Source organism: Dermacentor albipictus, unplaced genomic scaffold, assembly GCF_038994185.2.
Source record: "Dermacentor albipictus isolate Rhodes 1998 colony unplaced genomic scaffold, USDA_Dalb.pri_finalv2 scaffold_14, whole genome shotgun sequence".
Taxonomy (NCBI): domain Eukaryota; kingdom Metazoa; phylum Arthropoda; class Arachnida; order Ixodida; family Ixodidae; genus Dermacentor; species Dermacentor albipictus.
The window spans coordinates 6,784,243-6,799,995 of record NW_027225568.1 but is presented as its reverse complement, the minus strand read 5'-3'; the positions used below and the strand labels follow the sequence as shown (position 1 = coordinate 6,799,995).

General features: G+C 47.5%; 1 protein-coding gene across 6 annotated transcripts in view; it reads left to right on the top strand.

Moving 5' to 3' along the window:
• Positions 1-401: 401 nt before the first annotated feature.
• Positions 402-15,753, top strand: part of LOC135898723 (uncharacterized) — a 90,725-nt gene continuing 75,373 nt past the window's right edge. For 2 of the 6 annotated variants that reach the window (XM_070528685.1, XM_070528684.1), the window contains exons 1-3: positions 402-1,708; positions 2,282-2,493; positions 12,049-12,160. In XM_070528685.1, coding sequence (XP_070384786.1) covers positions 1,501-1,708; positions 2,282-2,493; positions 12,049-12,160 — 532 coding nt within the window. In that variant the 5' untranslated portion in view covers positions 402-1,500. Of the gene's footprint in view, positions 1,810-2,281; positions 2,494-4,558; positions 4,605-5,371; positions 5,698-12,048; positions 12,161-15,753 lie in introns of those variants that run through there. The other 4 variants (XM_065427830.2, XR_010563402.2, XM_070528687.1 and 1 more) reach the window with 4 other exon arrangements.

Sequence of the window (15,753 nt, the reverse complement as noted above, 5' to 3'; positions counted from 1 at the left end):
TGCAGAAACATGCGCTAACCTCAGCTGTGGAGAAGCAGCAATTCCGCATACAACGCCTACGTACGTACACGTCGTGAAAATGCATTATTGCATAGCAAGCCGATGACAAGATAACACAGAAAGTTTCAGAGTCCTGCTGTTGCGTGACTAGATGACACGGCAAATTTCGTGGCCTGTTGTTCCGTCACTAGATGACGCAGCAAGTTGCACGATATATTGCCATTGTTACGATGACAGCTAGTCCGTTTCGGGCTCTGTTGCTCCACGGTCACTAGCAGACGCAGCAAGTTTCAGAACCTAAATCTCCGCCACTAGTATATCGCCTCGGCGCTAAAAATACCAAGCACCGACGGTCTCAGAACAGACCGTCGCGTGCGAAGAATCACAAAACACCATTGCCATGGATTTCATTTTATGTACAATTTGAAATAAAGAAAAATTGAAACACACAAAATCACACAAGAACACGCTGCAAAAAAGTTAGTCAGCACAGCGTTCGCAAAAAACATCGGGGTGCTGGTGCTGCCCGACGGCAGCACCGACACCCCAAGCCCGCGTCGTGCGAGCCGAGTGATTCAACAGGGCCCGTGACGTCGCCCTGTGGCCCGACGGATGAGGCCCCACCGCTGCTGCATCGTGGCCCGGGCAGGCTGGGGCTGCGGCGAGCAGTGCCGGCGCGGACAGGTCATCGGCAGGGGCACCCCCGGTGTGATGGAGAGCATAATCCGGGGGCGCACCGCGGACGGGTGCACTGGGCTCGCCGCCAGTAGGAGGCCCGGGCCGCTGGCGAGCAAGAGGAGCGACGGCCCCTCGGCCCGAGCGACGTCCCGGTGCTCCCGTTGTTCATGCACACGGCACGTGCCCGCTCGGCGATGACGCCGCCGCTTGTCCGCTTAGCACTCGGCGGAGAAGCGAGGCCCGGTGCGAGGCCTCCTGCAGCGGCACCCGTTGACCTTCCGCGTAGCGCCGAGCTCGCTCCTGGCGGTGACGTCCGCGCTGGAGAGGCCGCGTGGCCTCCTGCGCCAGTGGACCACCTCGCGTCGCCGGAACAGCTCGATGGAGTCCGCCGTTGCTCCAAGGAGCCCGGGTGCCCGATGGATGCTGGGCGCGCGGGCCACCGCGCTCTTCTCGCCGGCCCCGACGACGGCTGGCCGCATGTGGTGCTCGTGGGTGGATGACATCTTTCGAGACGGGAGCGCTGCCCTGCATGGCGCTGTAGAACGGGACCATCCGCTGCGGTGGCTGCTGCTGCTCTGGCCGCTGACGTGTCCTTTCGTTCCCTTTCGTCTTTTACCACGCGGAGCGCGGGAGCACGCTAGATCGCGTGATCGCGCGAGAACACGAGCCCAAGCTCGTCTTTATCAACTGGGGATAGCCGAAAAACAAATATTTTTTGCAAATTATTTGGCAGAGAGCCCTCAGCTTTTCTTGCGATTTATCGCGAAAATACGCGTTCCACGCAAATGTTCCTTCTTGCGTTTCATTCGTGTTAACTAGTCAATGCAAAAACAGCCTCTCCTCCAGCCGTCATCCTTGCGCCCGTCTTATCCCAGCAGACACAACGAGGTAAACAAAGTGAAGGAGGAAGAAGTTACCGCATACCGCGCCATCAGAAAAGGGAAGGAAAACCAAACGTCGTGGTATGTTGCAGTACTGCTTCAGGGCCAAGATGTGAGAAATGCCGCAAGCCCACCAGTACCCCCAGTAGGTACGCGTCATCGTTGTGAGCAAACGCGACATGTTACCCGTCCATGAGCCGTCGGCATTCCTGGAACGTATGCCAACTCGGCGCGTATTCGATTTCGCATGGTTGGTAGCGTTCTTCTGTGTAAAGCTATTTTGTTAGAGTGAATTTGCGTCATATCCCAGACCACCTTGCTACGTTTCTCTGAGAGAGTGTTACCTATTGTTTGAAATTAAGGGCATTGAGTGACTTGCATCGGTAAAAGAATGAAGTTCTCATCTTAAAGGGTTAGCAGCGCACAAAGACGGAGACTGAGTGAAGAACAACAGGACACAGAGCTACAATTAGTGCTGTGTCTTGTTCTTCTCTCTGCCGCCGTCCGTGTGCACTGCTAACCCTTTAAGACGCTTTACCAACTAGCCCACCACGCCATCGTTGTTAACATGTCAATTTTGCTCTATTGGGGTCAGTAGGCGGACCACGTGCCTGGGTGTGCCTTGTTCTTGTTTTCTCATTTAGCAAAGTGCAGTTGCATTTGGGTTTATAGATGAATTGTGTGATACCAACCGGCCGACCATGGTGCGTCTTCCCTCGCAGTGATCGACGCCAGCGCCAAGTACCCGACGGGGCTGTTCCAGGGCACGTGGTCCGACCTGGGTTCCTTCGACGAGTGCATCGAGACCATGGCCCGCGACCGGAACGGCGGCGAAGTGGCGCGCGGCCAGTACTGCAACGTCTACGTCAAGATGGCCAATGACACCTCATTCTTTGACGAGATGCTGCCTAACTTCATCATGGCCCACGAGCGGGTGAGCTGGCCTGAGTTTGTTGCAACTGGGTGGCGCGTGTATCAATAGAATGTCACTTGAAGAACAGGAGTCACAGACCACAGAAACTTCTCCATTGCTTGCATGATACTCTCTATGAAAAGCGAAGAGCGAAAAATTAGTATTAGCGAAACAGAGCAAAATGTGCCACGAAGTAGCCTGCCGTTGAGCCAAAAGGATAAAGGCGGGAATGAGGGGCTAGATTTTTGGTTGACTTGAGCACAGGCGCTCGAATGGACTGCAACTACAGAACCTTACTGAAATTTCACAATGATGCCTGGTTGTATCCACTTACAGAATACTTGCGACTAAGACGCCCGACTACCTTCCTAAAACCAAAGAAAACGACAACGAAGAAGAGCATATAAGTTGTATATAAACTCTCTTACGTGTACACCTTTAGCACCTTTTACACCTTTAGCACCTTTTACATGCTACCTTTAGCACTCGTAGAGCACGGGAAAGATATGCTATGAACTGAAAGGTCACCGGTTTGAAGGTGCTTGAGTTAAGCATGCGCTACGTCATGGCCATGTCGCTACTGTAACTTACGCTCTCAACGTTTTTCGTGGAGCTTTATCGCAACTCACACATACAGTGCTCACGGAATGAAATGCGTCAATTTATGGCTAACTAATGCGCATACTTCAGTTTCCACCCGCATCAGTTCGTATCACATTAACGTAATTTTGGCGCGTACATTTAGACCGGAGTCCCCGTCACCGTCGGTGTCCAGATTCCTATTGAGATGACATGGTACTTTCGAGTACTTTGCATATATGCAGGGCTCTAGTATATGCTCCCTGTCGCGTTTCATTCCCCGAGCACTGTACAATATCGCCAGTCGCTGTGGCCATTGTCAAGTGCCGAAGTGCATGAAGCGGTTACTTTCCATCTGATAAAAGCAAGCTTTGAGCCGGCAACATATGTGGACGATGGAACCTCTAAAGCCATGAACATTTCCCACCCTGAGACGGGCCCAATGGTGTCAATAAACACACCGAAGCAATCTGGACGGCCTGTTATCACAAGTGTTTTTACTATCGACCCATCCCGTATGTACTGCTGCCTTGCACTCGCCACAATGGTGCTGGTGGCGGAATGCGAGGACGCTCTTCTGGTTAGGTGTGGGCGCACGTTATAATGAACGCCAGGGAGCAAAGTCCTCCACCACGTCATTCGTTATAGCGTCACAGTGTTGCTTTCGGACGTTAAACCTCATCAATGAATGAACTGTCTCGGAAGGCGATGTTTTGAGAGAGCTCGATGCATTACAGTCTCAAGCGTAATGTGTAACACTGGTCCCACAGATGCGAACCAGTGAAACTCGATATGCCTTTCATGTTAGCCGGAGTACTGGGCTCAGCTAGGTAACTATATAAAAGCCGCTTATACATAAATACGGCAATGTCGACCACTACGAGTATGCAATATTCCAATGTAGATCTAGCTTTTTCTTTGTGCTTCGCACTCCTGTCAATTGCTAATACGCTGTTAATATATAACCCGCCGTGGTTGCCTAGTGGCTAAAATGTTGGGCTGCTGCTAAGCACGAGGTCGCGGGATCGAATCCCGGCCACGGCGGCAGCGTTCCGATAATAAAAACATTGTGGTTTTAGCATGTAACACCCGAGAATATTTTTAAAGTTCATGCTCCTTTTAACTTGGCTTAACTTAGCCCGCAAACGGGAATCCACATGAACGAATCACGCGTCGAATAAACCAAGTTATCACTCACGAAATTCCGTATCCGCACTCTTGCAAAAGCAGCCAGCCTGCTGGCATATCCCGAACTGTTGCGTGTGACAAGTATTGTCCATTCGGCTCTTGATTTGTTGACACCGGACCCAGAATCCCTAACCACGCTCGCACGGTTTTAATGAACCATGACGATGAAGTAAAATTGCTACCGGGTGGGGGTATACAGCATCAAAAGCCTCTGTCAGCCTGCATAGCCTTTTGCTTTTGCTTCGATTTCTGTTGATGTACAGAAAGAAATCAATAAATAAACCTCAAAACTCGAACATTTCGCTTTTTTCCATTTCAGTCCTGCCCCCCTCCCCACTCTACACCGGCTGGTTCTGATAGCAAGGGTGAGGGTGGTCACCACTCAGGCCAGTCATCATCATCACCACCATCATCATCAGCCTGTTTTATGTCCACTTCAGGATCAAGGCCTCTCCCTGCGATCTCCCATTACACCTGTCTTGCACCAACCGATTCCAACTAACGCCAACGAATTTCCTAATGTGATTGCTCCACCTAGTCTTCTGCCTTCCTCGACTGCGTTTCCGTTTTCTTTGAACCCATTCTGTAACCCTAATGGTCCAACGGTTATCTAAGCGGCGCATTGCATGACCTGCCCAGCTCCATTTTTTCACTTGATGTGAATCAGACTATAGTCTATACCCGTTTCCTCTCTGATCCAAACCGCTCTCTTTCGGTCTCTTAACGTTATGCCTAGCATTCTTCATTCCATCACTCTTTGCGCGGTCCTTAACTTGTTCTCAAGCTTCTTCGTCAGTCTCCAAGTCTCTACCCTATATGTCAGCACTGGTAAAATGCACTGATTGTACACCTTCCTTTTCAGTGATAGTGGTAATTTTCCAGTGAGGAGCTGACAATGTCTACTGTATGCGATGCAACCCATTTTTATTCTTATATCAATTTTTTATGATCAGGGTTTGCTGTGATAAGAAGGCTTAGGTAAGCGTACTCCCTCACAGACTCTAGAGGCTGACTGGCTATCCTGAACCCTTGTTCCCTTGCCCGGCTATTTATGATTATCGTTGTCTTCTTTATTTATTTATTTATTTATTTACTTATTTATTTATTTATTTACCTTTTTATTTATTTCCAGTACTGTGAGCCCTGCCGGGATGTTACAGGGTGGGAATACAGAGCACAAAGTACACCCAAAGAACGCAGTCAAGTTTTCTTCAAAAGAGTCAACCATGTTATTGCTCGGAAACAGAATTCAAGTTATTCCACTCAACAATTGTCTTGACAATAAAAGAGTGCTTAAAGACATCAACTCTTGGCACATAATTCATTATAGCGTAATTGTGATTAGTTTGTGGTGAAACCCTTCCAGGAGGCTTCAAATACAAACTGGAATTCAGGTTCAGCTTATTGTTATAGAGTTGATAGAGTTATAGAGTTGAAACTTAAGGCGTGCGATTTTCCTGCGCACAGCCAACGTAGTGAGACCAGCCCTGACGAGCATGGAGGTTACCGAATGAGTTTTGTCGTAATCAGAAAAAATAAACCTAACCGCCAGTCGCTGAATGCGCTCTAATTTATCTTAGGTATTGTTGATGAGGGTCCCAAATTATACAAGCATACTCTAAATTTGGTCTAACAATGGTAGTGTATGCCTTAAGTTTAATATCTGGTGCAGCATCTCTCAATTTACGCCGTAACAAACCAAGCTTGCGCTGGGCTGATCTACATTTGTTTTCGACGTGTTCATTCCAGTTGAGGTTACCAGTGATTGTTACGCCAAGATATTTCAGCTTTCTGGAACGCTTAATTAAATTATTATTTACAGCGTACGAAAACATCAATGGAGTTTTTTTTATTCGTAACTGTCATGGAAACAGATTTCTCAAAATTGATTTGCATATGCCCTTTTTCACACCAGTTATGAATTTGACAAAGAATCAATCAGTCGTTCTTGCTCAGAAACACTCTTGATCAGAAACACAGCACGTTAATCTTCAACCCCACTCCTACACTTTCTCTGTTTAGGTCCTCAATCATTCGTTGTAACTCGTCTGCATCGTTGCTGAATGGAACAATGTCATCGGCAAATCAAAGGCTGGTGAGATATTCGCCGTCGATCTTTATTCCTAAACCTTCGAAGTTTAATAGCTCGAAAACTTCTTCCAAGCACGCAGTGAATAATATTGGAGAGATTGTGTCTCCCTGTCCGACCCCTTTCTTTATAGGTATCCTCCTGCTTTTCTTGTGTAGAATTAAGGGAGCCTTAGAGCCTGTGTACATAATTTCTAAGGTATTTCCGTAAGCATTCTGTACTCTTTGAGTACGTAATGCCTCTATGATTGCCGGTATCTCTACTGAATCAAATGCTTTTTCTTAATATGTGAAAGCCATATAGGGAGGCTTGCTGTACTCTGCGGATCTCTCGAGAACCTGGTTAATGACATGGATGTGGTCCATTGTAGAGTATCCCTTTCTGAAGCCAGCTTGTTCCCTTGGTTGACTAAATTCCAGTGCTGACTTTTTCTATTGGAGATAATTTTGGTAAATATTTCGTATAATACTGGGAGTATGCAAATGGTCTATAATTTTTCAATTCTTTATTGTCTCCCTTTTTGTGGATGGGTGTAATGTTTGCATTCGTCCAGTTTTCTAGGACATTCGCGATCGATAGACACTTCGTATAAAGAGCCGCCAGTTTTCCAAGCATTATGTCTCCTCCATCTTTGATTAAATCGACTGTTATTCCATCTACTCCTGCCACTCTTCCTCGTCTCATGTATTGCGAGGCCCTTCTGACCTCGTCGCTAGTTATAGGTGGAGTTTCTGTATCCTGTTCTTTACTGTTTGTAATGGAGGTATCCTGACTCCTCTGGGTACTGTACAGGTCAGTAGATAATTCTTCCGCTTCTTTCACCATACCTTCGAGATTTTTGATGATATTACCCTGCTTATCTTTCTGTGCATACATCTTGGTTTGTCCTATGCCAAGATTCTTTTCCATTGATTTCAAGCTGCGTCCATTTTTACGGCTTCTTCACTCTTTCTCCCGTTATAGTTTCGAATATCACTTATTTTGGCCTTTTTGATCAGTTTTCACAGTTCCGCGAATTCTATATTATCTCTTGATTTGGCCACTCTCATTCTTTGTCGTTTCTTTATAGGGTCCTTTGTTACTTGGGAGAGCTTACCAACTGTTTGCCTTGGTTCGTTACTTCCCACTTCAATTGCTGCCTCTGAAGTAGCCTAGTTACGGTTTGATTCATTACCTCTATGTCATCTTCATCTCTCTGTTATATGGCTGCATATTTGTGTGCAAGTACCAGCCTGAATTTGTCTGCTTTTACCCTTACTGCTACTAGGTTGACCTGTTTCTTCTTGGCCAATTTTACTCTTTCTCTCTTCAAACTGAGGTGAATCCCAGCCCTCACTAACCTATGATCGCTGCACTTTACCCTACCTATAACTTTTACATTCTGCACTATGCTAACATCAGAAGAAAGCATGAAATCAATTTCATTTCTTGTTTCAGCATTAGGGCTCTTCCAGGTCAAGTTTCTGTTGTTACGCTACCTGAAAAAGGTGTTCAGTATTCGAAGCTTATTCCTTTCTGCAAATTTTATCAACATCTCTCCTCAAGCGTTCCTAGACTCGACGCCTTGATTGCCTATTGCTTTTTCACCAGCATGCTTTTCCCCCACTTTTGCACTGAAGACGCCCATTACTACAGTATACTGAGTTTGCAGTTTTCTCATCGCTAATTCTACGTCTTCGCAAAACTGATCTACTTTATCATCATCGTGACTGGATGTTATAGCGTAGGCTAGTAATACCTTTAATATATACCTCCTATTAAGTTTACCTACAACTAAAGCTACCCTCTGATCGATGCTGCAGAATTCCTCAATGTTTCCGGCTATGTCCTTAAGGATTAGGAATCCTATCCTGTATTGCTTCATCTCTGGGAGACCTCTATAGCAGCGGGCGTGTCCGTGATTCGGCAATGTACAAGCCTCACCAGTTTTCTAATCTCACTAAGGCCGATGGTCACCGAAACAATGCCTCATAGTTCCCCAAAGAGATCTGCTACGCTAGCTTCACTCGACAGTGTTCCGCAATTAAAGGTCGACAGGGTCAGTTTCCATTGGCGGCCTGTACGGACCAAGAGATTCTTAGCACCCTCTGCTGTGTTACAGGTCTAACCGCCGCCTAGGTCAGGGGCTCCGCAGCTGCTGGAGACTGAGGGCCGTGTGTTAATTGTAGATATCATTTGGGAGTGCAGCGGTGGCGTAGAGGTAGAACACCCGCCTCGCGTGCAAGAGGTCCGTGGTTCGAATCCCGGTGCCGGCAATTTTCCACCGGATTAAAAAACAAAAAAAAAACCGCGTGTTGATGAAATTGCACAAAGAGGCCTGGAGTGTGGCCTGATCCCGGTGACCAGAACCGGTAACGCACTCCCTCACCAGAGCAGGATTGGCCACCCTGGTGCAGTACTTGGCCACAACCTCCTATATGAACACAAGAATCAAACCCCGGCCCTCAGTCCCCAGCAGCTGCGAAGCAACTGACCACGGCGGCGGTCAGACCTGCGGCGCTGCAGAGGGTGCTAAGAATCACTGGCTCCGGACAGGCCGCCATTGGAATATGAACCTGGCAACGTTCAACGCTAGAACGTTATCTAGTGAGGCGAGTCTAGCAGTGCTATTGGAGGAATTGGAGGGCAGTAAATGGGATATAATAGGGCTCAGTGAAGTTAGGAGGCCAAAAGAAGCATATACAGTGCTAAAAAGCGGGCACGTCCTGTGCTACCGGGGCTTAGCGGAGAGAAGAGAACTGGGAGTCGGATTCCTCATTAATAAGAATATAGCTGGTAACATACAGCAATTCTATAGCATTAACGAGAGGGTGGCAGGTCTTGTTGTGAAACTTCATAAGAGGTACAAAATAAAGATTGTACAGGTCTACGCCCCTACATCCAGTCATGATGACCAGGAAGTCGAAAGCTTCTATGAAGACGTGGAATCGGCGATGGGCAGAGTGAAAACTAAACACACTATACTAATGGGCGACTTTAATGCCAAGATAGGCAAGAAGCAGGCTAGAGACAAGGCAGTGGGGGAATATGGCATAGGCACTAGGAATAGCAGGGGAGAGTTATTAGTAGAGTTTGCGGAACAGAATGATATGAGGATAATTAATACCTTCTTCCGCAAGCGGGATAGCCGAAAGTGGACGTGGAGGAGCCCGAACGGCGAGTCTAGACATGAAATAGACTTCATACTCTGCGCTAACCCTGGCATCTTACAAGATGTGGACGTGATCGGCAAGGTGCGCTGCAGTGACCACAGGATGGTAAGAACTCGAATTAGTCTAGACCTGAGGAGGGAACGGAAGAAACTGGTACATAAGAAGCCGATTAATGAGTTAGCGGTAAGAGGGAAAATAGAGGAATTCCAGATCAAGCTACAGAACAGGTATTCGGCTTTAACTCAGGAAGAGGACTTTAGTGTTGAAACAATGAACGACAATCTTGTGGGCATCATTAAGGAGTGTGCAATGGAAGTCGGTGGTAACTCCGTTAGGCAGGATACCAGCAAACTATCGCAGGAGACGAAAGATCTGATCAAGAAACGCCAATGTATGAAAGCATCTAACCCTACAGCTAGAATAGAATTGGCAGAACTTTCGAAGTTATTCAACAAGCGTAAGACAGCTGACATAAGGAAGTATAATATGGATAGAATTGAACATGCTCTCAGGAACGGCGGAAGCCTAAAAACAGTGGAGAAGAAACTAGGAATTGGCAAGAACCAGATGTATGCGTTAAGAGACAAAGCCGGCAATATCATTACTAATATGGATGAGATAGTTCAAGTGGCTGAGGAGTTCTATAGAGATTTATACAGTACCAGTGGCACCCACGACGATAATGGAAGAGAAAATAGTCTAGACGAATTCGAAATCCCAAAGGTAACACCGGAAGAAGTAAAGAAAGCCTTGGGAGATATGCAAAGGGGGAAGGCAGCTGGGGAGGATCAGGTAACAGCAGATTTGTTGAAGGATGGGGGACAGATTGTTCTAGAGAAACTGGCCACCCTGTATACGCAATGCCTCATGACCTCGAGCGTACCGTAATCTTGGAAGAACGCTAACATCATCCTAATCCATAAGAAAGGGGACGCCAAAGACTTGAAAAATTATAGACCGATCAGCTTACTGTCCGTTGCCTACAAACTATTTACTAAGGTAATCGCAAATAGAATCAGGAGCACCTTAGACTTCTGTCAAGCAAAGGACCAGGCAGGATTCCGTAATGGCTACTCAACAATAGATCATATTCACACTATCAACCAGGTGATAGAGAAATGTGCGGAATATAACCAACCCTTATATATAGCTTTCATTGATTACGAGAAAGCGTTCGATTCTGTCGAAACCTCAGCAGTCATGGAGGCATTACGGAATCAGGGTGTAAACGAGCCGTATGCAAAAATACTGAAATATCTATAGTGGCTCCACAGCCACCGTAGTCCTCCATGAAGCAAGCAACAAAATCCCAATAAAGAAAGGCGTCAGGCAGGGAGATACGATATCTCCAATGCTATTCAGAGCGTGCTTACGGGAGGTATTCAGAGACCTGGATTGGGAAGAATTGGGGATAAAAGTTAATGGAGAATACCTTAGTAACTTGCGATTCGCGGATGATATTGCCTTGCTTAGTAACTCAGGGGACCAATTGCAATGCATGCTCACTGTCCTGGAGAGGCAAAGCAGAAGAGTGGGTCTAAAAATTAATCTGCAGAAAACTAAAGTAATGCTTAACAGTCTCGGTAGAGAACAGCAATTTACAATAGGCAGCGAGGCACTGGAAGTCGTAAAGGAATACATCTACTTAGGGCAGGTAGTGACGGCGGATCCGGATCATGAGAAGGAAATAATCAGAAGAATAAGAATGGGCTGGGGAGCATTTGGCAGGCATTCTCAGATCATGAACAGCAGGTTGCCATTATCCCTCAAGAGAAAAGTATATAATAGCTGTGTCTTACCAGTACTCACCTACGGGGCAAAAACCTGGAGGCTTACAAAAAGGGTTCTACTCAAACTGAGGACGACGCAACGAGCTATGGAAAGAAGAATGATGGGTGTAACGTTAAGGAATAAGAAAAGAGCAGATTGGGTGAGGGAACAAACGCGAGTTAATGACATCTTAGTTGAAATCAAGAAAAGGAAATGGGCATGGGCAGGACATGTAATGAGGAGGGAAGATAACCGATGGTCATTAAGGGTTACGGACTGGATCCCAATGGAAGGGAAGCGTAGCAGGGGGCGGCAGAAAGTGAGGTGGGCGAATGAGATTAGGAAGTTTGCAGGCACGGCATGGCCACAATTAGTACATGACCGGGGTTGTTGGAGAAGTATGGGAGAGGCCTTTGCCCTGCAGCGGGCGTAACCAGGCTGATAATGATGATTATCATTTGGGAGGTGGTGGCCGAATACTGTACCAGGGAGGCCAATTCCTGTTCTGGTGAGGGAGTGTCTTTGTAGAAGGTTAGTGAGCATTCCTAATTTGGTTGTACCTGGATTAGTATAGCACTCTCGCTCTCGGCATCTTTTGCCGGTGACAGGCGCCACTCCAAGCCTGCAGATGTTGTGACTCAGGCCAATAGGAGAACGCAAAAAAAGACTGTATAACTGGAACGCAGTCGTTAATATATATATGGCCTTTTAGTTATCTTAGGTTGGAAGATAACGGAAGACAGACGGGAAATGTTGTTTGCTGCAGGCGTGTCCGACTGACACCATCTTCTTTCGCAGTCTCCGGTACTGCTGCGTGCACAAGAGGACAAGCGAGTGCTGGGAGTGCGCCTGGGTCTGTGCACCATCGCCGACTGCAGCAGAGACGATGTTCAAGCCCTCGCCGTCACACGTGCGTCACTCCCCCACATTTAGTGCTTGTGTCTTTGCGTGTGTCCCATTCAGTGTGCCGCTGAAGCTTGGCCTTTTCGTTACAGCGTTCAATGTGCTTATTTTAGTGATTTTATGTTTTAGCATACTATTTCAAGACCTAGCAGTCGCAACGTATGCTGCGATGGATAAAATTATAGCCTGATCGCTGTTCTCTTGAATGGTGGCCGATTTGTTAAGAATTCAAAGCAGCTCAGGGAACACGAATGAAGCTATTAGTAATGATTTTAGCGCTTCGAAAACTGCCTTCGAACTCATTAAATGCGGTTAATATATTCTCTTTCAGTCTGTACTTCGTTTACAGCTTCATCCAATTCAGCAACTCTAAAGACGTTTCTAACATTAGTTCCTTCACAGTGCAATTCTCTAAAACCATTATGGGTACCTGGCTGCTGTGGCTTACATTCAAATGAAATGGCAGAGTCAATAGCGCTATAATCCATGAGTTTCCTATGATGCCGGTTCTTCGAGTAGTGGCGCACATAACAGCAATCAGATATTGACAATATTCAATTCATAGAGATGTCAATGAATCAATAATGACATGGACAGAATTTCAGCACCTAACATTTCCATGGAAAATCCATTGGTGTCCATCAAGACAATCAGAAGTAGTGGTCACGAGATTACGCTGCCGTTTCCCTCCTTTAAACCTATATTTACACGGGACTTGTCTGACGCTATCGTCTCTGTGTCCTTACTGCCAAGAAACAGAGTCACTAGATCACTATTTGTTGTATGTCGGCGATACAAATTGTTAAGAAAAAGAAATATAGAACTTCCGTTTGCTAAATTAGGGTTAATGTTATCATCAGGAATCATACTATCTTTCGATGCGTCAGTTATAGGGGTCAGCCACAGGGACGTGTTTGATGCCGTTTGCGGTTACATACAATCAACAAAACGAATAACTTTTTGATTGTTGTCTTGTAGTTTGTTTTTGTATGTTTCCTTTTCTTTCTTTCTTTTTTCATCGAATATGTAGCACTTCAATAGAATAGGTAATCGTTCCAGCACGCAATTTTTGGCCAATCCTCCAGTGTGGGTATGAGCCAAACCATGAGGCCACCGTCATCATCATCATCAAAGCAGAATTCCCGGACACCTTACAAACGCGGGACGTTTGCGAGACCGCGTGCGGCCACGTCACTCTCGCATTGTTAGATTCGCTGCGCTGAAGCTAGCATGGCTGGGTTCGAACGTCCGGGTCACCAATTTGTGGGATGTGGTGCGAAGAGGTAGCCGCCGAGCCGCAGTTCATTTAAGGCCCGTTTATAGTCCGACGTTATCGGCGCGCGGGCGAGCGTCGTTCGCGGTCAGTCACGCTACGTCGGTTGCGCTACGCCAGCCGAGATGGCATCCCCGCTATTGGCGGCGAGGAGTTACGGAGTCACCATCTATCGGAAGCGCCTCGCTGGCGTAGTATGAGGGATCACGTGGCGCGCTCCTCATAGGTTTTGCAGTCAGCGGTCATTGAAAACACCACGCGCGAGCTCTCCTGGACATTTCTGTAACTACTTTCGAAACAAGAGAAGTTTCTTACTGTCTAAATTATAATCTTGGGCAAACTGAAAGCACACAATCGTTTACAGACGCTATCTCTTTACCGAATACGTACAGTGAACGCCACTGCGCGCGGTCGCCACGATGGAATCTCCCGAACCGGCTTCTTGCGTGAAAGGTAGGTAAACGCTGAGAGCAAACTATGTGAAATATGTTCTTATAGCGCTTGTATAACTAAATGGAGCGTAATAGAACGAAGCCTCAATGCAGCGATCGCGCAGATTCGCAGCGACCGACTGCGCGTCTGCATGCTTGTCCGCGCACTGTTTCGCTTTCTCCGCGCGCGCATTTTCGCACCGTGCCATGAGCGTTAGGCCGCAGAATGTGAGGATTTGACAATGTACAAGCAACCATTGTTGCGTGGGCGCTATCAGAGCTGTTCAAAAATAATTTCATTGTAGAGACTTCGACGCCTGTGATGTGCCGTCGCGATGATTCAATCTTTCTTTTCTTCTAATTCTTTGAGCTTTCAATACTATTTCTCGAGTTGCGTCGCACTGTATGTTTATCGGTGCCCTCAGCGTGTAATTTCCCACTGCTAATTTTTTATAATCCAGTGCATTAATTCATAACACAAACATGACCATATGCCATGCTTTTTTTAAATGTACTTCTTACCGCTGCTTTTCCCCTCCACTGAACTTGCCAATATCTGTAGCATCGACAAGTTCATAGAACATATCGTCATGACATTAGTCGGGCAGCGGACTCGGGCGAGCGTCTCAGTACGCGTTTTCAGAACATCGCAGACAGGGCGCCGTAGCAGAAATCTTCCTCGCGTCTGTGCTTGCTGCATACCCGAGTTGTAGCCGGTGACTGTTTGCTGGTTTTATGTTTCGCGAGCCAAGCTTCTCGCAGCTTCTTGTCCTGCGGCTACGTGTGAATAAGGCTGACACCGGCCTCTGTTATGTGCGTCCGGCCCTGTGGCACCGAGAAGTGGCCTACCATGTTGCGCGCCTTCAACGGCAGCCACTACTTATTGTAGTGCTTTCAAGCGTTGTAAAGGAGACACTCGAAGCGGGAAAATTTCGGCACTAAATGAGGGCCGCAGCGTACGAGGAAATTTAAACTCGTTTTCAGCTCGCTGCGGCGCGCCAGAAGCAGCCGACGCGGCCGCTATGTCCACGTGATCCCTCCTAGCACGTCACGCCGACGGTGGCGCCAGCTTTTCCAGTGGTGGAGCTTGAGGCGCGCGCCGTAGGCTGCTATCTTCGGAGCATGCGCAGAAGGTTCGCCAAGTCGCGCGCTGTCCGCAAAAGCCGTCTGCGGAGTTGTGTTGGCGCCTTTTTCTTCGCGCGCAATGCATTGTAGTGCGAGAGTTCCGCCGACTTCGACGCGCGAATGGCTGAGGAGCCATTTCGGCGCCGGGCCCGTCGGGGCGCGTTGGAAGCCGCCGGTTACGTTAGCTGCGCCGGTGCGCCCGACTATCAGAGACTTTTAGCTCAGCGGGTTTACGTTTCGCTCCGCTCGCGGTCTCCACCGTTGCGCCAGCGGAGCGGCTCGCGAAAAAATAATTTTAGCCCGGCGGATCACTCACCCGCTCGAGCAGGGTAAAGAGCGGGGTAAGGTCCCTCTATAATTTCCAAGGTAGCGACATCTGCCGCGCGCGCCACCTCGGAAGTTCCTGGAGCAGACGGCGCCCACGCTAAACCGCGGCGCCGTGGCATTCGTGAGATGAAAAAATATCTGCATACGCACGGAAATAATACCTACTGGCGCCTGACTGTGGCGAAAAAGGAAAAAAAGTGCCGAACTGCTAAATTTAGTGCTTTAATTTCAAATGAGTGCTTCAAGAAAATAGCTTAAGAGAGCGTAATGAGGGCTTGATCGCCTCGATTCCGCGTGTTTACATTTCCATCGTTTGCGCTCAATCACCGCTTGAGCCTTGGTGATTGCTTACGCTTAATCCCGTATGCTCTGTGAAATCTTTTGCATGTATGTGTGCTGCGTACACATAGCGGTTGCATTGAACGAAGAAGTCGTGTAAAAATG